The following is a 25,199-nucleotide window of genomic DNA, read 5'->3' on the forward strand; positions in this document are numbered from 1 at the left end:
GTAGACCTTAGATTGAAAACCGGTGTTGCCATTGGGCAAACAACATGGGCTCTGACGTGCATTTCTAAGGTCAATCCTGCAAGACAATAATAATGAGAAATGCACTTTGCTAGCCAATTAGACAGTGTATTTTTCCATCAAAAACTCCAGGTCTGTTGGTGTAAAATAAAAAATCACAGAAGAAGAGGAAAGGTGCAATCTCATAAAAAAGACTGTCTGCTGTTTGCATTTCAGAAGAAAATAGCTTTATTGAAGCACAAAATAAACTTCAAAGAAGGCATTAACTGATAAATGAAAGTTGCCAAAGGAAGCACATCCCATCCAAGACACCAGGCATGTTTTCCTACTATGCTGTCTAGGGGGGGGGGGGGGGACGACGACAACAATCTAAACAATCAATAGAAAATAAAACAGTCAGCAGGCAGAATATAACAAAGCACACAAATGCACACAAGAAATATTCAGTATAAACAATTTGAGTACAAGAAATTATAGCAACAAAGAAAATAAGAAAATGCATAAATATAACTCTCACGAAACACATTTGGCATAGATGAATAAAGTAATTATACTAAGAAACTTACAAGGCTGTAAAGTATCAGTAACAAAATTTAACAAGGGCTATAAGCAACCAGACTGAGGGAATAGCTGACCTTTAAACAAGGAAAGCTGCCAAAATGTCACAGGGGACCTGGAACCACTCAAAAAATAGACATGATAACCAAGAGGAAAAAAGGAACCTAAAAGCAAAAAGCTACATATCAGCAAACTACTTTATTTCACAGTTCAGACCTGACAGTTGTAGAATATTCAAAGAAAAGATCCAGCACTGTTCATGGCACAACCAGTTGTAGGGCAAAAATTACCACTGTAGGTGCAAGGTGAACAGAGCTCTATAAACGTAAGGTCTTAAATAACATGGTCAAATTGAATCCAGTGGAAATCAAGGCAGCCTCGAATCTAGAATGATGAATGTTGCTACATTGTTCATAATCCGAGTCTTAACCTTATGTAGAATCTTACCTACAATAAGTAATGAACAGGAACAAAGAATAATGTAAACAACCTCACACAAATCAGTATTGATCTTCAAAGGGTAATGACCAGATTGAGGCTGCATAAAAATAGACAAGTAAGGGAAAAAGTGCAGGCAAGACATGCACCGTATGGTTGACCAGTGACAGTGCAAGAGAGAGCTAAATTACCCCTAGATTCATCAAAAAGTGTAAATAATGCATTGGATAACAAAAAGGGGCGTGTTCATGGAAATTTTTGAATTACTGCTTCCCATCGGTAGTTTCCCCCAGTGTGGTAAACTTAGCACAGGGTGCGCTAATCCTTTATCTTGCACTAAGTGAAGAGAGAGAGACTCTGGGGAGGGCCTCCCTGTGTGCACCTATTTGTAGCTCTATAGGAAGGCCATCTAATAGCTCGAGGTGAGGTGTTGGTGGTGGTTTAGGTTTAGGGGCCAGTTTCGCATGTAGAGTTAGATGTACGAATAGCACAGTACACCTTGGTGAAGATTTGACATCATTTGGAGTGAGGAAAGTCTCAAAAAGATTAAATTTCTACTATGTTCTCTCACCCTAGCTTGATGGTAGCTAGGGTGAGATAACATAGTACAAAATTTCATCTATTTTTATACACACACATATATATATATGAACATATTTCACCAATGGTATGTCCAAAAATCATAACAAACTGATAATGAAATAGATGTCATCCACTCAAAAACCTTACAGAGACCGTTTTGTATTTCACATCATGATATATGAATTTGGCTCAATAGCAAGTCCCCATGACTTTTTGGTTTTTACTAGAATAGAAAAAATATTTCCTTGTAAGCTCAACCAACCTTACATGCAGTGCAGACCCGATTTTGTACAGGACATTCAAAACATTTGTATGTTTAACCGCAGGATATTCTCTCATTAACAAAAGTAGAGCTGGGGCCAACAAGAGTTATTTTTCTCAGAAAACAAAGTCACCAGGTGATATATCTGACAAAGCTTTAAACTGGACTACTCAAGAAAAATAGATACTTGTAATATTCTCTAGAGATGTGAATCGTGTCCTCGATCGTCTTAACGATCGATTTCGGCTGGGAGGGGGAGGGAATCGTATTGTTGCCGTTTGGGTGTGTAAAGTATCGTGAAAATCGTTAAAATCGTGAGCTGGCACACTAAAACCCCCTAAAACCCACCCCCGACCCTTTAAATTAAATCCCCCACCCTCCCGAACCCCCCCCCCAAATGCTTTAAATTACCTGGGGATCCAGCGGCGGTCCGGAATGGCGGCGGTCTTATTTCTTGCTCTACTTAATTTTTTCCCTAATATATTTCATTAGCTTAGCTCCAGCTGAGTTTGCCCAAAGGTGGCTAACTGCACTGTTTGTGTAAGACAGGTTTATCTAACTCCCGTGTCCCGCTTCTCTTAAGGAAATCAAAGCTGCATCTGTGCTTTAAATTACCTGGCGATCCAGCGACGGTCCGGAACGGCGGCGGTCCGGAACAGCCTCCTGCAATTGAATCGTGTTGTCTTCAGCCGGCGCCATTTTCCAAAATGGCGGCGCAAAATGGCGGCAGCCATAGACCAACACGATTCGACTGCAGGAGGTCGTTCCGGACCCCCGCTGGACTTTGGCAAGTCTTGTGGGGGTCAGGAGGCCCCCCCAAGCTGGCCAAAAGTTCCTGGGGGTCCAGCGGGGGGTCCGGGAGCGATTTCCTGCTGCGAATCGTTTTCCGTGCGGAAAATGGCGCCGGCAGGAGATCGAGTGCAGGAGGTCGTTCAGCGGGGGTTCCGGACCGCCGCTGAACGACCTCCTGCAGTCGATCTCCTGCCGGCGCCATTTCCGTACGGAAAACGATTTGCGGCAGGAAATCGCTCCCAGACCCCCGCTGGACCCCCAGGAACTTTTGGCCAGCTTGGGGGGGCCTCCTGACCCCCACAAGACTTGCCAAAAGTCCAGCGGGGGTCCAGAACGACCTCCTGCAGTCGAATCGTGTTGGTCTATGGCCGCCGCCATTTTGCGCCGCCATTTTGGAAAATGGCGCCGGCTGAAGACAACACGATTCAATTGAGGGGGCCGTTCCGGACCGCAGCCATTCCGGACCGCCGCTGGATCCCCAGGTAATTTAAAGCATTTGGGGGGGGGGTTCGGGAGGGTGGGGGATTTAATTTAAAGGGTCGGGGTGGGTTTTAGGGGGTTTAGTGTGCCGGTTTTCCTGCCCTCCCCCTTCCCCCGATTTACGATTTTTTGACGATAAATCGGGGGAATTGGTATTGTATCGTGGCCCTAACGATTTTTGACGATTTAAAATATATCGGACGATATTTTAAATCGTCAAAAAACGATTCACATCCCTAATATTCTCTGCAACTGATCATTTTTTGAAAATCCCCCTGAAGAAGAGTGAGGTTGGTAGTTTTTAATTCATGTATGTTTTGCATTGGGTTGCTCTTTAAATTATGATATATGATTCAATGTATTTGGAATGCTTTGTATATTTATAATAAGTGTTACATTGAATTTTTCCCTCATACATGTTTTCATTTCACATTATAGATGTGTAAGTATCTCAACAATTTCAATGTTAACAAACAGTACAGCTCCCTAAGCCCTCTTTCAGCTCCTCCTTATACTGCAGTGAACATATCAATCGTGTACCTCTTCCAAACATATATTATCTGGAGCCACAAGCTATAACTCAGCCAGCCTAGCTGCTGAGGTCACCAACTATCTGCTTACACTCTTTAAAAGTGTTGCTTATTGACTCAAGATGTGGTGCTCTGCAAGCTCAGCTCTCACCTTCAAGTTGTTAGAATTTGTGGGTTTGTGGGCCCTGGGCCGAGGTGAGAGATGGTACCGCCCATGGGGAGGAGCCCTGTGAGCCTCATCGTCAGGAGGCGAGGTCTCAGCTGCTAGGTGTGCAGGTCAGTAGGTACTGGAGAGAGAGCAGAGAGAAAGGCACTGCCCGCAGAGCGGGGAGTGTAGCAAGAAAGTCACACAGACACAGGAGTGCCACAGGGGTGTGTGGAGTGGTGTATACCCAAGAGAGAGGATTCCTCTGTAGAGATGATATGGCAATGATCCGCAGAGCGGGGTACACTGGTGAGGGTCCTCAGTAGAGATGATATGGTAATGGTACGCAGAGCGGGGTACACTGATGAGGGTTCCTCAGTAGAGATGATAAGGTAGTGGTCCCAAGAGCGGGGTACACCGATGAGGGTTCCTCAGAAGAGAGAATACAGTAATGGTCCGCAAGCGAAGTACTTACAGTGGACGTAGTGATGGTTCTAGAGGGAGCCCCGGGGAACAGGACAGGTAGCAGTCCTAGGCGACAGGCCCTCCGAGGACTGATAGCCAGAGACGAGGAAAGGACCCCCGAGGAGCGGGTACCCAGGACGTCTCTCGCCGAGGAAGCAGGAGATGGAACGGAAGGTCTGTAGTGAGTGAAGCGGATTCAGCAATGAAGGAACTCGTTGCCAAGTCATAGGCAGACAGGGCCAGCCGGCTTAAGAGTCCATGGAGAATGACGTCATCCAAGGGGGACGCCCCCGAAGTTCCCGCCATGACATGTATAAGACTGGCCCAGAAGCATGCGCGTGCGCCTAAGGAGCTCTAAGGGCAAGATGGTGGTCGGCAGCGTCCACACCATCCAGGGAGACCTGGGAACAGTGGTGGGCAGGTCGGCGATAGCTGGCGGAGGCCACAAGTCTTTCTAATGGAGTCAGTGCAGTGAGGCAAGAGGTGAGCAACAGCGGTCGCAGCCGTCTGCGACAGACAGGCGTAACACAAGTCAGAGGGTTGAATAGGAAATGTGCCTAGAATTGTCCATTTAGTTGGGGTCGGAGGTAAGAGGATAGTGGATAGCACTAGGTCATGTTTCCATACAGATATGGAAGCAACAAAATAAACACCATGTACCTGTTTACAACTAGAAAGGCACGCCCTCTATGTGCAGACCATAGGTCCAACTATAATATCATGGTACATACAGCAAACAGATCCACCTATCTTATAGTGCACTGGTCTACGCTCCAGACTTAGTGCTCTGGAGCCAAGGAGTGATTCAGGCTCTTCTCTGTGGGCATATGTGCCCTCCATCATTATAACAGAAGGATCAGGAATAGCCACACAGACTATATGCCATTTAGAAACACTGAGACAAGGTATCTTATAGACAGTGCTGGTCTTGTTGGGAGGAGCCATCTCCACCACCCCAGTCTCAGCTGATTTGAAAATGGTGGACAACACCATCCACTCCGCCACCATCAAAGTCACTTTGGTGTCTGCCCCCTCAGCTAGCTCGCACCCGGGCCTACTTCTGCTAGACCACATGTCACAGATCATGCCACTTGTGGCAAATTCGCCCACACTCCTGCTATTTTTGACTTTTGCATTCACCTCGTGGCGGATGCGCTCCCATATTTGATCCTTCTGGTAGGATCCCACTTGCTTGGGCTCAGCACCACAGAGAACAATATGAGTTTTCATCACTTCTTTGACAAGGAGGTTCAATATCCCTTGACAGAAAGTTAGGCTTACGCATATGGCCTGGATGGTCCCGAGACATGGTGGCGATAAAAAAACAAGAACCCATCTCCCTTATTTTATCCCCACAAAGGCACGTAGTGTGCGTAGGCATATGTGTACATGAGCATAATGTGCATGTATATACGTGTGTGACTGGTCAGGACTTATATGGGTAAATGTTATGTGCATAAAAAATTAAAATAGAAAGCATTTAACCACATGTATATGGTTGCTCACATTATTGCACAATCTTACCTGCATTACATCTATGGCCATGTAGTGACGGCAATTACCAAATACTACGTTAAGGCCACTTCAAATACTTCAGAACACAGCAGCTAGAATACTAACCGGAAAAAGGAGGAGGGACCACATAACCGAAACCCTAGCGGAACTACATTGGTTACCGATTGAACACAGAATTAAATACAAAACCCTATGTACCATCCATAAACTAATTCATGATGAGAAATCAGACTGGCTAAACACAGCATTACGGGTACACGTCCCACACAGAAATCTTCGATCAGCAAATAAAGCACTCCTAACCATCCCTTCAATTAAAACAGCAAGACTAACCCAAGTGAGGGAAAGGGCCTTATCATTAGCAGGACCCACAATTTGGAACACAATGCCTCCAGAGATCAGATTACAAAGTGATCTCAAGGCATTTAAGAAAAGTTTAAAAACATGGCTTTTTAAACAGGCATTTTACAAGGAGACGGGAGAATAGAAATTATTCAGGAATAAGCAGATAAGCACCGACACACAGTACTTAGGACGATAAAGTAGTCTATGAACCCCACATCACAACTAGCATATTGATAACACTATGTATGATAAATTTACCCGTAAAGGTACTTTCAATACACTCGGTCATGACCCACTTCTCTAAAAATTATTTTCTCTAATGATATATTGTAACCGAACCTTTGACGGCACCTGTTAGAATGTACTATAGTACACTTTTACCTACATTAAATATGTGCCTACATGTAAACCGTTGCGATGGTATATAACTTAGTGATGGTATAGAAAAGCTTTTAAATAAATAAATAAATAAATGTCAGGCCCCCCCCCAAAGCTATCTGGGGTTCCTAATTTAAACAATGCTATTGCAGATGATGCATTTCCACTCAATAGCCCATTGCCTGATAGTTGACTTCCTGCAAATTAAAACTTTTAAATAAGTTTTAGGCCTGAGTGTCTATCTGTATTCAGTATAATTGGGTGAAGAGTGATAATTTAATTGGAATTCTAACTATATGCATCTTTTCTGCTACTTCACTTGCCACCACAGTGTTCAATTGGTGAGAAAGCTATGTGAACCACACCAGCAAACTTTCTGTCTCTATCAGCAAATACAACTTCTTGTTGGAAATATTTATTTATTTATTTATTTATTTTATATACCGACATTCGATCGAAATATCACATCGGTTTACAGGAAACTGAGAGAATAGGGCGGGGACTGCCCTATTTTACATTGTAACAAGGAAGAATGTAACTACATTACTATGTAACTATATCACATTGTAACATTAACAGCATAACAAGGTAAATTATAACTATAACTATGTTACATAATAGTATCAATATTTACAGAAACATGGTGATATTTACAAAAACTAGGTGATCATTCAGTTATGACTTAAATGAAAGGAGGGATGAAAGGGAGGGGCTGAGGGGTGGGGGGGGGGTGGGAAGGGGGAAGGGTACGTTGAAGGTGGGTTAAGTGTCTGGTGGGAAAGCTTTAGTGAACAGCCATGTTTTGAGGTGTTTTTTGAAGACTTGTGATGAGGGTTCATTTCTGAGCTGGGGAGGGAGGGAGTTCCACAGGGAGGGACCTGCAATGGATATGGCTCGTTTGCGGGTGGCGTTGAGGTGTGCGGCTTTGCAATTGGGGATAGACAGGGGTCCTGTGTTGGAGGACCTGAGGTTTCTTTGTGTGGGGTATGGTTGTATTGAGGTGTTTAGCCAGTTCATTTCGTTGTTATTTATTTTTTTGTGTATGAGGGTGAGGGTTTTATATTGGATTCTTTGTTTGATGGGGAGCCAGTGGAGTTCTTTGAGAGTGTGTGTGATGTGTGAAGATTTTCTGCTGTTAGTGATGATTCTGGCCGCGGCGTTTTGTAGAACTTGGAGTGGTTTGAGGTGGATTTCGGGTAGGCCAAGAAGGAGTGAGTTGCAGAAGTCGAGCCTTGAGAAAATAATTGATTGAAGGACTGTTCGGAAATCGTGTGCTTGGAGCAGGGGTTTGAGTTTTTTCAGAGTTTGTAGTCTGAAGAATCCATCCTTGATTATATTCGAGATGTGGCGTTTGAGGTTGAGTTGATTGTCGATGGTTACGCCTAGGTTTCTTGTGGCTGGTGTGAGTGTGATTCCTGGGATGTTTGGGATCCTTGGGTTGTTTGAGTTTCCTGAGTTGTTTGGGGTGGTGATGTTGAGGGGAGATGAGGGGTGGTCATCGTGGAAGTGGAGGATTTCTGTTTTGATTTGGTTGAGGCATAGAGAAAGTTGAGATAGCAGGAGGGATAACTTTGAGCTGAGGTTGCTCCATCTTTCCATGGTGTGTTCAATGGACTTGTTTATGGGGAGTAGAATTTGTATGTCGTCTGCATAGATGAAGTAGATGAGGTTTGCGTCTGAGAGGTATTTGCAGAGGGGGAGGAGGTAGATGTTGAAGAGGGTTGAAGAAAGGGAGGATCCTTGGGGGACGCCATGTGTAAGTGGTACTTGGGCAGATTGAGATGTGTTTGTCTTGACGATGTAAGATCTGTTTGAGAGATAGGATTTGAACCATTTGATTGTAGTGTCTCGTAGGCCAATTTCGTTCAGTCTGGTGAGGAGGGTTCTGTGTCTCCTAACCCTTTATGTGTCTCCTAACCCTTTATCACAGAATGGTGTCCCTTCACATATGCAGCCCACCTTGTGTTCTCTCCAAGTGTGTGCTCCTTCCCTTTCCTCTTTAAAATGTTAGGATATGAAAGAGATGATGCCAATGACACTTTATATCATCCTCCAGCTGTGAGGCTTGATGTCAGGACTGGTTTCAATCTGGGAACGGCCTCTCCTTGCTTTTAACCATATATGGAAGAGCTTCGGGTGTGCAGATCACAAGACCAGCAAGGAATGGCTGTTGTAACAGGCCATCAAAAGTTCTGAAGGCTGCATAGCTTACTCCTCCAGTATGGTACAGGTGAACTGGGAATGGTAGGTTCTTCACAGCTCTTGTTTTAGTTGCTCACTAAAACAATTTCTTATTGTCATCCATCTGCTGTATAGTTAGGCCTTTGCTTGAAGACAAAGCTTTGTTAGGCAGGACAGAGGTAGACTGTATACTGTTCCTTTATTGTAACTAGGCCTACCTAATGAATGAAAACCAAACTGTTGCATTGATTTATTGTCAAATATGTCATTCAGGGGATATTGAGTGTACTTTATGCACCTTTACTAATATCCTTACAAATGCATCACAGTAAGACCGCTGGCAGATGAGAATACAATATGTGTGGGTTCAGGGAGAGACAGACAATAGGGAGAAAGGTGCTGTGTGTTTCCTCGTCTAATACCTCTTAAGCATGCATCTGCTTCCTCAGCAATCACCACTTATAATTGCCTGTGCTTCAGATTTCCACCATTTCTATAGTGGATCTATGGTTTCTAAGTGTGGTACCATATCCCTGGACTACTGTTCCATGTTCTCCCTTTGTTGTGAGCATGAAGCCTTGGACTGAGATGAAGTTGACGCAACCTGCAGGGAGGAGCCCTGCAGGTCCCCACCGTTGGCTGGTGAAATTGGATGAGGCAGAGGCCGAACTGGAGCTTCATCTATACCAGCTCACATTCCCTTTAGGTTGAGCTCTCAGGTGCCGGGGCCAGCAGGTCTTAGGTGGGGACCTCTTCTGAAGTCCTGAAGATCCATAGGTGAGGTAATGGCGAACAGGCGAGGTTGAAGGCAAGCCAGGGTCAGGGCAGGCGGCAATCATGGGAGATCTGATGGTCAGGTAGTGGTCAGTGGCAGTCAATAGTAGATCCAATGGTCAGGTATTGGTCAATGGCAGGTGTCAATCAAGAGAGTCCAGGAAACAAGCTGAGGTCCAAGCCAAAGATCTGTCTGAGGAAAAGTGGGTCAGATGGCCAGGGCAGGAAGATGAGGAGAACCATAGGAGGCAAAGCAAACAGACCACAGAACAGGACCACAGAACTGAAGACAGACCACAGGGGCTGACGGACAAGATGAAAACCACGAGGACTGAAGACCTGGATGAAGACCAGAACTGAAGACATGGAAAAGACAAGAAACTGAAGACATGGAGAAGACCAGGAGTGCAGGAGAAATGCTGAGGCAACTTGCACTACACAATGATAGGAGATCTATTGCCGAGGGAAGTTGCAGCTACAGTGCTGCCCTCTTATAAGCCCTTAGATAGACATCAATAGGGGCTGCTGGGGGGGGGGGGTGTTTCTCACCCCGGTCCCTTTAAATTCTGGGCTGAGGTGCACACTGTGCAGAAGTGGGCAGCGAGGTCGGCCACAAAGGAAACAGTGACAGCGTCCTGCCACGTACGTTAGCAATAATCAAAGGCATGGTGGTTTTGGCCAGCGGCCATCCGCCACGTTGAAGGAGACATTGGCAGTGAGTGAAGGTAGTGGGGACCCAGGCAAGAGGTGAGAGCAGCAGTTTGTGGAGTTAGTCCGTGGTGCACCAAACGTAACCCCCTTCTTGACCATTTCACTATCACCCTAAATCTTGTTCCCTCTAATCACTCCCATGACCTAAAGCATAGAAAAAACCCCAACCTATTGTCTTCTTCACATTTCCCTCTGATGTCTTGTCTGTTTTCCCCAGCCCCCTTCCCCAGATGAACTATCCTTTTTTCATTCTCAACCTCATGATCACCAGCAACATAAGCAGCAGGACCTGGTATGGTAGTTTGAAAAACATGTAGACCACACACCCAGATTAGCTAAAGTCATGGTGCTGACATGTGTTAACTTCCTTCAGAGCTGCTGAGTGAGAAGAAAGCTATCCCTTGATATCTATGATCTATCCTTTGTTGTTTGCAACACTTTATAACCACATTCTTCTTCTGGGCCCAGCTATGCAGAATGAAATTGTGGAGAGGGGGAACCTGAGGTAAGTGCCTGAGGAATAACACCCCTTCTGCTCTACATTTTAAGCATGAAAAGAAAGTGTGTGAACTGACATCATGGCTATTCCCACACCTAAAAATGCCAGAGAGGTCAATATTCAAAGCCTTTTAGAGTTTGCCATGTAACTCCATTTAAATAGTTAGCTTTGATTATTAACCAAATGGAAAAAGTAAACATTACACAGTTACACACAGACAAATGTGTTAGAAATTTTAACTTTTTTTTTATTTAAACAAACTATAATGTTTTTAAATGTTTAAAATGTTTGAGACAGAAAAAAAACATTTGGGACAGGGGAGGGAAAAACTAGTGAGCATGCCACAAATCAAAAAATAAAACCCCAGGGAGTTAGGGACACCTGCAACCTAGACTTAGGAGGGTGAGCAGGGTGGGTGGAACCTGGCTGCCAGTATTTGGGCTGCTATGGTCAGGCGCTGTATTGTCTGACTGTGGACGGTCAACAACCTGAGCACCCTCCTCTAGTGTGCCTATGTTGCCCTCTGCTCCTCCACCACCGGCCACATCACAGGATAAAATTCATGCCTTGTAAGAGACTCATCATCAGGAGCATGTGGCCTTTGATGATTATCCTCTTGGCTGCTGTGGTGGGAAGGATGGCAGAGGAAGCAGAGAGGAATGCAGGCCTCCTTTGGCCAGCAAAGGCTGGCCTGTCTGGGTTTCCTGATCCCTAACTTCCTAGGCAAACCAGGGAAGAGATCCTACATGGATGGGGAGAGGGTCTGTAGCTGGTGGCCCTGGGTGTGCCTCTTGGGGGCAGTGGGGTGGGATCACGACCTCATCTTCCCTTGGTGGTGGATGAGGTGGGGGAAGGAGCATCCTGTTCCTCCCTTAGTAGAGGCTGCTGCTATTTCTGCGGACCTGGGGCTGGGACCTCGCTGTCGCTGTCTGCACCATCTTCTTCCTCCTCATCTGAGGAGGACGATAAGGAATTGTTTCCTGTGAAGACAAAAGCAAGTGTGTGTCATGTTGTGAGCTCACATGCTGCAGAATATGATGTGTTGGATGAAAGAAATTGCCTTTTAAGTGTGAGGTGAAGGCAAAGGGGAGCATTGTAAAGTATGGGACAACTCAGTCATCAAGATGCTGGCTTCCATATTGATAGGTGAATAGACCTTCTGGCTATCGATGTGAGCAGGATGTAAAGTGATGGAGGCTACTATTTGCTAGGGGGCGAGGGTTACAAATGTGCGATAGGATTGACAGTGACTGCTAGAGGTCTACGTAATAAGACATGTAGAGTCGTGATGCTACACATTGTTCTTTTTGACCAGATCCCTGTTGTTTACATGGAAATCCATGTTGGAGTGGGAGACAAGTCCCTGAAAGCATGGTAGCTAGGCTAGAGGGTGTCTTTCCTAAACTATTTCAGCCTGTGAAAGAGAGATGTGTGAAATAGGATTAGTCAAGGCTGATCCACAGTGTGGCAGAGCTGTGGATTAGTGTGGTACTTGACACTGAGAGGACATAGATGGAGCTTGTTGACAATTCACAGTTGGCCTAAGGAATATCTTACCTCCAGCCCCATCCTACTGTGCGCACAGCCAACCCATCCAGTTAATATGTTTCAGGTGCAGCTCCCAGGCCTTCTTCTTCAAGTCTTTGATCTATAGGGCAAAAAAAAGAAGATGCTCATTAATAGTATTATGTTAACTGTCAATGTGAGTAGCACAGTGGTATCTTACTATGGATTGTTAATTGTTGAGATGTGAGTAGCTGTAGGATACTCAATCCCCCCTGGCAGGCCTCTCCACCATGCCCAAACCCCTCTAGCTCCCCTTAGTAGGTCCCCCACGGACAGCCTAACACTCACCACCCCATTATCCCCATTCTACATACCCCAGGTGGGTAGGAGGCACCATGGTTGAAAGTGGTTCTTAGCTTCTGCCAGGCATTTTTATTCTTGCGGAAGTCCCAGTGGATCCCCGGAACAAAACAGAGATTGGCTTTGTTAGCCACCACCAGGGACACCAGTCATTGGACATCCCTGGAGGTAAAATTTGGCTGTCATGCAGGTTGCAACATTTTTTGCAGTCCCATGCCCCTGCAGATCCAGAAGTCCTGCGTCACTGAAGTGGGAGCATAACTAGCTTCTGTACATGAGTGCACAAAATGAGTTATGCACGCACCTATGGGCGGAAGAGACATACATATCCTTGTGTGTGTCTATGCATGCATTTTCAAAAGTATGTGCATAATCTGGCATGCCAATTAAAATTCCCGCCTTTCACTGCATGTGCCCACATAAATGTGTATGTGCGCACACGCACGCTCATTTTAAAACTGACTTGTAAGGTAGTAGTTAACATATCAACTGAAGTATGATTTACATGCTCTTTAATAGATATGTAGATCAAAAATTACATTAGTCCCAATAAGAGATCTAATAGCTGATCAAGAATATGTCCATTCCATCTGCATAGCCATGGAAATACACTGTCTCAGTTGCATGGCATCTAAAAAATCTTTGAAAACTCTTTGAAAATATTTTTAGGTTTGCAAGCTAAGTGGATTTTAAGATCGCTAATAATCAATATCTTGTTAGAATGTACTAATAAACTCATGAAGATGTCAGTAAAAAAAGTAAGGTCCTTACTAATGAATTCTGGAGGACAATAAAGCAAGGAAAAAATCCAACCATTAAATTTCACAGAAAGGCTCTCACATCCTTGACCAACTGAAATAGAAAGCGGCTTTAACTTAAATGAGAAAAATAACACCTTCAACCATGCTTACCCTCCCACAATTGCTGCATATAAGAATACTCCAAGGGACAAACTAGATTTAATAAAGGAAGGTCAATATCAGTTAGCCAGGTTTCTGTTAGAAATAAGAAATCAAGTGAACTATCAGCTAGATAAGAAGAAACAATGTTCAACTTTTTCATAACTGAGAAAATGTTAACATAAGCCATCGAGAGATTACATACCATCAATGTAGACTTGGACAGAAAGGTAACACAAACAGGAGATGCAAGAAATTTAGGCCAATAATTAAAATTAGAGTAACATTAAAGGAGGTTGAATACCTACCCTGCCCAGTAAGTACAGAAATATCTGTTATATCAGGTGCAAAGGGGACCATTCAAAGTAAAAGCAAAGCTACCAGCAAAGGGGCAGGGCTTTTTGCCATGGCCCTTCACCAGCAGCCTGCCTGCAGGCCTATTCTTTTGAACAGTCCTGTGGGATCCAGTTGATGATGATGCTGTTGGTGGGAAGAGCTACCCTGATCCTCTGTGGAGCAAGCATCAGGCTGGGAGAAACAGCAGTCTCAGGGCAGAAACAGCGCTTGAGCGGGTAAAGTGCTTTGTACAAATAGCAGCAGGAAGCTAGCAGACAGAACAGTGGCAGTTCTTTTGAATGGTCCCGTGGACTCCAGTTGATGACAAAGCTGCCAGTGGGTGGAGCTGCCTATGTCCTCCATGGAGCAAGCATCAGACTGGGAGAAACTGTGCAGTCTCAAGGCAGAAACAGTGCTTGAGCAGGTAAAGTACTTTGTGCAGAAAGCAGCAGGAAGCACTGTTTAGATTCGAATTTACGAACATTGGCGCAAAATTTGTCATTCTAGGTTAGAGGCTCCTTTGATTAAAATAGTTTTCAACTGGCAGGTCTGAATTCCAAAACTGAGTGTCTCGCTTGTATGAAACTTTTTGCCTTTTAGGTTACTTTTTCCGATTGTTTATTGTATCTATTTTTTGATTGGTTCCAGGTCCCTCTGCAACATTTTGGTGCCTTTCTGTTGTTTAAAGGTTAGCTTGTTCTTCAGTCTGATTGCTTTAAGCCCTTTGTTAAGTTTTTTTTACTGATTACTGCCTTGTAAGTTTCTTAGTATAATTTATTTATTCATTTGTGCTGAATGTGGTTCGTGAGAGTTATATTTATGTATTTTCTTTGTTGCAATAATTTTTTGTACTCAAAGAGACTGATTTTAAAAGCGTTGCTCGTGCAAAAATGCCCACATTCGTGTGTATATGGGCTGCGTGCGAGCAATAGGGATTTTAAAAAGCAGCAAAGGATACACGTATATACCAGTGTGCGCATCAATAATAAGAGGGTGGAAAGGGGGCAGGGCATGGGAGGATCATGGGCATTCCAGGACAGGGTTAAAAATTCCACACGTGGGTCCGTATTTTAAAACCAGAGACTGCTCTGTGCAGCGGCTTATTATCCACGTAACTTTACTGCTGCTTCAGATGAGCAGCAAGTCTGAGGTCTCAAGTTTTAGGGCTTACAGGAGAGGGTGAGGGGTCTGGGTCAACTGGGGGGCATTCAGGATAAATGTTCAGAGAGGCCTTGAAGACCTCAATATTAATTGGGCAAACTGGTGGTCTAACTGGAAAAACTGGGTTGCCTTGCACGAGAATGTTTTAAAATCTGCCTACATACAATCCAGCAAAGTCCTAGAAATGATATGCGAAGTACATTTTCTCATGCAATATCTTAAGATTAGGCGCCTACTTACTCGCAGGAGATGTATTTTAAAACATACGTGCGCAAGTGCGCGCACGATTTAAAATGGCAGTCTATCTCCGCTTGCTCGCCGATACAAACATGTAGAGGCACAAGCACACTCCTTTTAAAATTAGCCTGAAAATGTTTATATTGAGTATTCCTTGTGTGCATTTGTATGCCTTGTATATTCTGTCTGCTGACTGTTTTTTCTCTTGATTGCTTAGATTTTGACCCCTCCACCCTGGTCTTGAGATAGCGCATTAGCAAAAAATGGTTCATGTTGGGGATGGGGTGTGTTTCCTTTGGCAACTTTAATTTATCAGCTGTCTTCTTTGACAAAGTTTGGTTTTGTGCTTCAAAAAAGCTTTTTGCCTCTGAAACTCAAGAGAGAGATTGCACCTTTCCCCTTCTTCTCCAATTTTCAACAGATTGATGCTCCTTTTATAAAAAATAAAAATATAAAAAGGTGGATGGACTTAATAAAGGTTAAGTCAGCTCAGATAGTAGGCCACATCTCTCTTAGAATTCAGTTTATGAAGTGCAACTTCTCACTTAAAAGTGAGAAGGCAAGGAAAATGCTGAAAAAGAAACTGACAGATTAAGGGTCAAGTCTGACTCCACTTTAGCAGGAACTTAGTATGGATGTAAAGAGTCTCTCTATTACGATGACATTTAGAGCCACATAAAGGGCTTCTTCCATTTTCTTTCTATGAGAAAAATGATTAGTGCATTTAATTTTTAATATAAGGTAGACAAGCCACTAAGGCCTGGAGCTCACTGATTACAGGCTGAAGTCAGAACTACTAAAAATATGACTTTCCATGTTAGAAACTGCTTTCATACGAGTTCATGAGGGGAGTTTTATCGTCTGGGTTAAAACCATATTGATGTCCGATGACACTGCATGGGAGGCTTCAAATGAAAAATGTCCAATATAAACCTTTCAATTAAAGGCCTGGCAGAATCTGAGTTCTTTTATACAAAGTGGAGGCAACCCCAGTTGCAGCTGCATGAAGCCTCATGAAGTTGATTTTTTATGTCAGTTGCTAAGAAATGCAGTAGTTTTTTTGGTGTGAGACAAAACTACCTATTTCTTCCTTCTTTTTAATGCTGTAAATATAAAAAGAAAATATAAGTACCACATGGAAATAATGTTTAAATGCCCTGGCACGCATTAGAGAAAAAATAAACATTAAATTTTTGGGCCTCTGCCTTTTACAGTCTCTGTCTTATTTCAGCAGGGTTAAAATAGCTCATAGGAAATGGAAATGCTTTATCCCTTACTTCAGGGAATTAGTAAAGTTCAAACAAATACAATAGCATTATTAGTTCTTTACACTCAGTCACAAGGCTAGGAACGGATTTATCCCAGTCTTTGTATTAAATTAGAGAAGTGAGTATTTCTACTGGTAAGTAAGCAAATATTGTCTCTTATAAGAAAGTAACATAACAAAAGGTCTATCAGACCAGCCTGTGTCTTTTCACAGCAGGATTGGAAGGCGATGAGCAGTTCTTTTCCAGATTTGGGAATAGGCATGGGCACTGCTTCCTATGTCTGTGCCTGGATCTTCCAACTCCTGGGACCTTTCAAACATAATCATTAGGTTAAGAGTTAACCTGATTAAAAATAGCTGCAGGATTTTTGTGACTGCCTCACAAAACAGTCATTCCTCTGCAGGTAAAACTGAACATATTTAAATTGAGAGAAAAGAGAAAAAAAAATCTGAATGATCTCTGGCATTTCCATTATTATACGTCAAAAATAAAGTTCCTAAGTCCTCCTTAAGCTTCCCTTTCATATTAAAATCAAATCCAAATCAATGAGCAGAAGATGACCCAGAACGGGAATTTCAAAAGGTTTTAAAATGTGCTTAAACTGCTGCTTCAGCTCCTGGTGTCTTTGGCAATTTGTTTACAAACCACTGGAAGGACTGTGATACCTACAACAATTCATCCCACTCTGGGGTGATTTGTACTATAGGTATGAAAAGGAAATTTGTCCACAGTGGTAGAATAAGTGATACAAGGGTCATGTGTAGCTCCTTTATCATACGGCTCATTTCATATCAACAACCTACACAAAGCAGCTGCCACCCCAGGTACCTTCTCTTCAGGCCACCACTGATGGCTCTTCACCTCAGCGTCCTGAAGACGTATATGATTTGCTTTAAATATTCTGTGATGGGTTATTGTTGATTAATGCTGATATTACCACTACGTTCATGAAAATCAACGATATGTCTACTATTTGTAATGTACGTGATTTAAGTATATTATGTATGTTTTATTACTGTAAATCTCCTAGACCTATTTTGTATATAACGATCCCTTCTTCTTTTCCACTATTAATTTATGCATCAGTGTTTTTAATGTTTTATTCTCTGTTTGATTTTTGTAAACCGTTATGATGGCTGAACTGAATGTCGGTATATAAAACTAAACAAACAAACAAACAAATAAATAAATAAATTAAGTATATTATGTGTATTATGGGCCGGATTTTAAGAGGTACACGCAGGTGGACATTTGTGCGCGAAACCCGGCGCGCACAAATGTACACCCGATTTTATAACATGCGCACGGCAAGGAGGTGCGCAGGGTCAGCCGCACAGACTTCCTCCGTTTCCTCCGAGGCCGCTCCGAAATCAGAGCGGCCTCGGAGGGAACTTTCCTTCTGCCCACCCCACCTTCCCCTCCCTTCCCCTCCCTAACCCCCCCCCCCCCCACCCTACCTAACCCCCCCCCCTTACCTTTATCTTATAAGTTGCGCCTGCCTCCGGGCAGGTGTAGGTTGCGCGCGCCGGCCAACGGCCGGTCCACGATCCTGGACAGCAAATGGCCGCTGTGCCTGGAGGCTCCGGCCCGCCCCGCCCCTTTTTTCAAGCCCCCGGGACATACGCGCGTCCCGAGGTTTGCGCGCGACACCGGGCCTATGTAAAATAGGCTTGGCGTGCGCAGGAGCGGGTTTTCGCGGTTACGCGCGTAACCCTTTTAAAATCCACCCCTATGTATATTAAGTATATTATGTATGTTTTATTACTGTAAACTGCCTAGACCTATTTTGCGATAGGCGATTAACAAATTTTAATAAAATGAAAATGAAATGAAATGAAAACTTCTGTCACTACTGGATTTTCTCACCTCGGGTTGCTACCACCAGTTCTGTTACGTTAAGCTTATAGACTACGTCTGGCACTAGGCCCTAGCATTTCATATGGCTTAGATCAATAGAGATTCCATTTTCCAAAAATGCCACAGGACCAAGTGTTCGGCATGTTACAGGCTCACCAATGGTTAATAAACAAACCACCAGAGCAGTGATTCTCAACTCAGTCCTCTGGACACCTAGCCAGTCAGGTTTTCAAGATATCTACACTGAATATGCAAGAGGTAAATCTACATGCACTGCCCCCACGTATGCAAATCTATCTCATGCATATTCGTTGTGGATATCCTGGAAACCTAACTGGCTAGGTATGTCCAGAGGATGGGGTTGAGAACCAATGCAGCAAATAAAAAGCGAAACAAAACATGTACTCAGAAAGGGAATTTTAAAACTTCTTCAGCCCTACCTATGCTTTCTCTCTTAATGGCAAATGGGGGAGAGATGATCTGAAAGTGATTATACTACAAATAGTTATTTAAACCTTTAATAAATACCTAATAAGTATTTCTTAAACCACAAACATAACAGCAAGCCATTATATAATAGGATTTTGTACTGTGGATTTTAAATGTGGCTATGACTAGTAACAACTCAAAATTCTCACAAGAATTGTATGTTTACAGTTGACATTCAGTAATGCAACATATTTTTCAGTAGCTAGGACTGTTAGAAAAATTATTTTCCTTTTATTTATAAAAAAATAAAATAAAAATGTGCCCCAAAAATATTTATTGGGATAAATTTGGAAAACAAACTTTTTCTTTTAGTCAATATGACTTGGAATAACTGATTGTGATTTAGCTACTTCATTCATGAAAGTTTACTTTAACCCAATGTATCTGACTGTATGTTCTCTTTTATATTTCAGCTGACCTGATAATTCAGGGTACATGGAGCGTAGCACAATTCTGTTTGTTACAATCTCTTTTTTCACTTCATAGCTTTACAAAAAATTGTTTTACCTTTCTCTGTCCTTCATTGCCTGCTCAGCCATTATTTTCCCCAGTTCTTCCAAGCGCTCTACATCTTTCTTTTCTTGTTCTTCCCTCTTTTGTTGTTTTTTTGCATAATATGTTAGTATCTGGAGTTTAAATGATTAAAACACAAAAAATGAAACAAACTAGCAAGTGTGCAGTAATGAAGCAAAACCAGCCAGGGGATGCACTTAGAAAAAAAAAAAGACACTTCACAAGAGTAAATTCAACTCCAATCCTAGCCATCTTAAGCCTCTGAGCACTACCTGGGCTGTAAATGCAGTACATTTTGGGGCCAATGCAATACAGTACGCTCAGCCGAGGAATAAGGGGCTTAGCGCCTCTGCAACGAGCATCCAACACTGAGTGAATCTAATAGCGCTCATCACATGCAAATGCATGTGAATGAGGCTATCAGGCATTCACTCCCGATGAAAAGAAAAATGTGCGTCTAGGACGCACATTTAGCGATCAGAAATTAACGCCTGCCTGGAGCAGGCGTTAAGTAGGAGGAAAAACAAAATAAAATAAAGTTAATAAAAAAAAAAAAAACACCGGCAGTCGGATGCATGAAATGGACGCTCAACTGACAAGCATTCGTTTCCTGAACCCCCTGGCTGTGTGACTGTGTGGCGTTTAGGAAAACCGGACCCCGATAAACTCGGCGTCGGTTTTCCTAACCGGTGGATGGCCGACGCCAATCGGGTTCTCGTTAGCAAGGAGGCGCTAGAGGCACGCAAGCGACCCTAGTGCCTCCTTGCTAACATGACCCCCTAATTTAAATATTGCATGGCACCCCCAAGGGGGGTGCCTGGATGCGCATTAAGAAAGCGGGCGCTGTCTGCACAGTGCCCGCTTTCTGCCCTTATTTATTGCACCGGCCCCTTTGTGTGGCTGGGGTGGGGAGGAACACAGATCTCTGCCATTAGTGAACTGAATGACTGCTGTTTTAATACATTCCAAATAATGCAAGTTGTGGCTATCAAAAAATATTCCAAGAGCCTTATTTACCATGGATTTTCCTTATCTGCACAGAATATGAGAAAATCAGTCTCTGTAGGCTTAAAACATGCAAAATCATTTTGGCTGTCAGACGGTACATAAATAATATTCAGGTTTTGCCAAATAGCAATTGTTATATATAAAAAAAGGATATTCAAAATATATGCAGTGCAAAAATATATTCACACATGGAGGCATGGAGGAGGATCAACTGCTATAGGTGCTCGATTTATAGGTGCTTTATAGGTGCTCTACTCTTCCCCACAAACACACATTTACCCAAATACACTCTCCTTTTATTCACCTCCTGCTGTCCTCTGACATGATTATATTTGCTCCCACTCCAGGTGGTCTCAGATTTGTAGCTCCCCATAAGAGTGATTTTGACATTTTTCAAACCTTTCTAATACTTGGGAAAAATAGGAAAACTGCTGACAACCAAATTATTTCTTTCGCTCTATTACATAAAGTCTCTAAAATAGCAAATTTCCCTTATTTTTAAACAATAGCTACCTTTCCCCAAGCACAAGCCACTTGTAGGACCTGATTTGCAAAGCCATTTATGTACATACAACTGTTTTAAGCCTGTAAATGGCTGTTATAAAACAGCCCAGGGCTCAATGCGTAACCCACTTCTGTGTGTACTTTTACACTAAGTGGGAAGAGGCGTTCTAAGGGGCAGGATTTGGGTGAAATCTGTACAAGTTGCGCCCTCAGTACAGCAGATGTAACGTTCTGAGAGTTATTTTGTGCGTGTGTACCAAGCCACTTACCTTAGAAAATGTCAAATTGAACTTACACGCCTGAGTTTGCTTTTCAAAATTCACTGTAAAGTCTGTATATATAGGGGGCAATTTTCAAATGGATTTACCTGCATAAATCTAGTACATGCATATAAATTGTATTTTGAAAATTACCTGGGGTGGGGAATAGTGTGGGGTAAAATATACACATAACTCAATTACACATGTATTTTCCCACATATTCACAAAAGGTGTTCCATGAGGTGAAGTCGGGGAAGGGAAAGCATTTACGCACATAGGGCTAGATTTTAAAAGCCCTGCGCGCGTAAATCCGGGAGGATTTACGTGCGCCGGCACGCGCGAAGCCCTGGGATGCGCGTAAGCCCCGGGGCTTCGTAAAAGGGGCAGGAGGGGGCGTGTCTGGGGCGTGCCTGGGGGTGGGTCCGGGGGCGTGGTGACGGTTCGGGGCGGGCCGGGAGAGCGGTCCCGAGTCCCCCGGCACTGCGGCCTGTGCCGGGGGATGCGAGGCAGCGCGCTCAAGTTACGCCTGCTTCAAACAGGCGTAACTTGCCCAACAAAGGTAGGGAGGGATGCGGAGGGAACGGAGGCAGGCTGTGCGGCTCGGCGCGCGCAGGATGCCGATTTTGCGCAGCCTTGCGTGCGCCGACCCCGGATTTTATAAACTACGCGCGGATCTTATAAAATCCGGCGTACTTTTGAAAGATCTACCTCATAGATAGTAACTTTAAAACAGGCACACGGGCGCACATGTGTGCACGTTAATCGGCCTGCACCCAGGGACATGGCCATTTTATAACATATGCGCGTATATGCGTGCATGTAATAAAATAGCCTGAACGAATGCACGTGTGCACTATTTTAAGTGGACACGCTCCTGTGTAGGCAAATGCTGCTTCTATAGCATAAGTGGGAGATGTTACAACCCACACGTGCCAACTCCATTACCAGTTTTCCCAGATAAGGGATAGGACCTCCAATCTCCCCTAGTTTAATAGCCTTCCTTGTTAGCCCCAACCCTTAAAACCCTGCCGATCTATTTATCTTTATTTTATTGCATATGTTTTCCTTAGCAGAAGTAAAGTTAAGCAACAGGAGACCCCAGTGCACACCTGTATTCCTAAATATTTACATGCTAATTTGAAGTTAAAATCCAAGAACGCCCATGCCCTGTCCAAACCATGCCCACACCCTGCCCCTTTTTGGAAACTTTCCATATGATGCGCGTAGTAGGAGATACACACACACTCGGGTGGCTTTTAAAATCAGCTCGACTCATGCCGGCCTGACATATTCACCACATCTCCTGGTTTTGGCGTGCACCGACCTTTTAAAATTCACTTGATACTTTCGATTTTTGAAAGTGTGTGCTTAGATGTAAATGCAGAAAGTTGCAATTGTTTCGGAGTGCAATAAAGGGTAGATTTTAATACATGCACACCCGCGTCCATGTGCGTGCACTTCCGGCACACACATATGGACGAGCCTATTTTATAACATGCGCGTGTTGGCGCGTGCACGTTATAAAATCGTGTGGCTGTGTACACATGCGCACCGGATTTTATAATCTGCTTGCACATGTGCATGCGGCGCGCGCAAGGGGACTTTTACAAACTCCGCGCAGCGACGCAATCCGGGCTATCCAATTAAGGAGCGGACTGGGAGGGAACTTCTTTAACCCCCTCCATAACCTTCCTTTCCCTTCCCCTCCCCCTCTCCTCCCCACCTCCTAAACCTAACCTACTTGGCCAAAATGTTTTTATTTTATTACTTGCTGCTCCTCCCGAGCATACACTTCACCAGGATAGGGGCTAATGGCCATTGTCCCGGGCGGCCTCCATCCTGCCCCATCCCTTCCCGCCCCACAGCCTGCCCCCTTTTCAGGGCCCAGCACTTATTTGCGAACAAGGGTTTATGCATGTGGCTGGGCCCATTTGAAAATTCGCCTGGCACGCATAAGGCCCAGGCACATGGGTAAACCTTGGGATTTACGCACGCAGGGGTTTTAAAATCTACCCTTCAGTGTATTTTGAAAACATGGGCTAAAATCACTTTAGTGCTCCACAGGATGTTTGAAAATTACCCTCCCCCCCAATAAGGTATGCCCAGACTTTCCCCAAATGAACACAATCATAAAATTACCCTCCTTAAGTGCTAGTAGTGGCACATTTTCCATGGAAGACATGGCACTTACCTCTCAAAAAAGAGAGAAGCACTTTGGCACACATAAGGCCCAGGCACACGGGTAACCCCTGGGATTTACACACACAGGAGTGCTGGAATCTCATCTACAACATGCACATCATCATCTTAATCGAAACATACTTTTCCTTAATTCACATTTGTACTCCTCTCTCTCTCTTACACCCATACACTCAGTCACAGCTCACACATCTTTTTACATAAACGCAAACTGATAATATCATAGCGGCATCTCACATGTGCACAAGGCTCCAGACTGATTTGTACAGGAGATGTACCTTAACCCTGTGGCATGTTCCTGGCAACTCCCCCTTCCCGACCTGCAGCTATAACCCAAGTCCATATCAGGAACCCAATCCCATTAGGGCTCAGAAGGCTAGAAGAGATGGGGGAATGAGTGGGATCAGCCTGCATCACTTTCAGTGCTGCAGACCCCTTTGAGAAATTCCTACCCACCCACCTATGTCATTTAATTCTTAACCTGGGTTATATACCAGCTCAATGCAAATTTTGTAGTCTACCAACCAGCATGGGTGAAGTACCTGAGCCAAGGAGTCTGCTATAAAATTACTCCTATAAAGTGAAGCAGCATTTTACCTGCAGGACCGACTGAGATGATGTAATCCAGGTCAGAATCTATGCTTTTTGAAAGGATCTTATTTAGAAGAACTGTCATGGAGAAATGTCTGCCTTGAAGCCACCAGACAACAGGTTTGTAGATGCAATGTACCATGGTTGTGGAATCAACTATCAGCAAAATCTTTTGTCTAAGGACATAGAAACATAGAAACATAGAAATGACGGCAGAAGAAGACCAAACAGCCCATCCAGTCGCCCAGCAAGCTTCACACTTTTTTTCTTCTCATACTTATCTGTTTCTCTTGGCTCTTAGTAACCTTTTGGTTCTATTTCCCTTCCACCCCCACCATTAATGTAGAGAGCAGTGTTGGAACTGCATCTAAGTGAAATATCTAGCTTAATTAGTTAGGGGTAGTAACCACCGCAATAAGCAAGCTACACCCATGCTTGTTTACCCAGACTATGTAATTCAGTCCTTGTTGGTTGTTGTCTATATATAGATCCACTTTTCTTCATTCCCCCTGGCGTTGAACAGAGAGCTATGCTGGATATGCGTGACGTATCGGTCTTCCTCCCCTGCCGTTGAAGCAGAGAGCTATGCTGGATATGCGTGAAGTATCGGTCTTCCTCCCCTGCCATTGAAGCAGAGAGCTATGCTGGATATGCGTGAAGTATCGGTCTTCCTCCCCTGCCGTTGAAGCAGAGAGCTATTCTGGATATGCATGAAGTATCAGTCTTCCTCCCCTGCGGTTGAAGCAGAGAGCTATGCTGGATATGCGTGAAGTATCGGTCTTCCTCCCCTGCCGTTGAAGCAGAGAGCTATGCTGGATATGCATTGAAAGTGAAGTGTCAGGCTTATTTGGTTTGGGGTAGTAACCGCCGTAACAAGCAAGCTACTCCCTGCTTTTTTGTGAATGCAAATCCTTTTTTCCACATTTCCTCTTGCCGTTGAAGCTTAGAGCAATGTTGGAGTCGCATTAACCGTGTGTATGTTTATTGAATAAGGGTATTATCTTCAGGTAGTAGCCGTCATTCCCGCGAGCCACCCACACTTCATTCACGTCCTCTAGACTTTATGGATCCACAGTGTTTATCCCACACCCCTTTTGAAGTCCATCACAGTTCTGGTCTTCACCACTTCCTCCGGAAGGGCATTCCAGGCATCCACCACCCTCTCCGTAAAGAAATACTTCCTGACATTGGTTCTGAGTCTTCCTCCCTGGAGCTTCAAATCGTGACCTCTGGTTCTGTTGATTTTTTTCCGACGGTTTATGCTGGGGATAGAGGGAGCTGAAAGACTATTTATTGGGGTTTAGTGAAGATTTTATGGGAGGCTTTTGAATGTTGGTG

At 43.9% G+C, this 25,199-nt stretch overlaps 1 protein-coding gene across 1 annotated transcript in view; it reads right to left on the bottom strand.

Annotated features, from left to right (window-relative positions):
* The window catches only part of CCDC148 (coiled-coil domain containing 148), a 460,662-nt gene that overhangs the window by 159,763 nt on the left and 275,700 nt on the right, over positions 1 to 25,199 (bottom strand). The window contains exon 12 of the mRNA XM_029605544.1: positions 19,294 to 19,412. Within this exon, the coding sequence (XP_029461404.1) occupies positions 19,294 to 19,412 (119 nt within the window). The remainder of the gene's footprint in view (positions 1 to 19,293; positions 19,413 to 25,199) is intronic.

The sequence above is a fragment of the Rhinatrema bivittatum genome, chromosome 6 (assembly GCF_901001135.1).
Source record: "Rhinatrema bivittatum chromosome 6, aRhiBiv1.1, whole genome shotgun sequence".
Lineage (NCBI taxonomy): Eukaryota > Metazoa > Chordata > Amphibia > Gymnophiona > Rhinatrematidae > Rhinatrema > Rhinatrema bivittatum.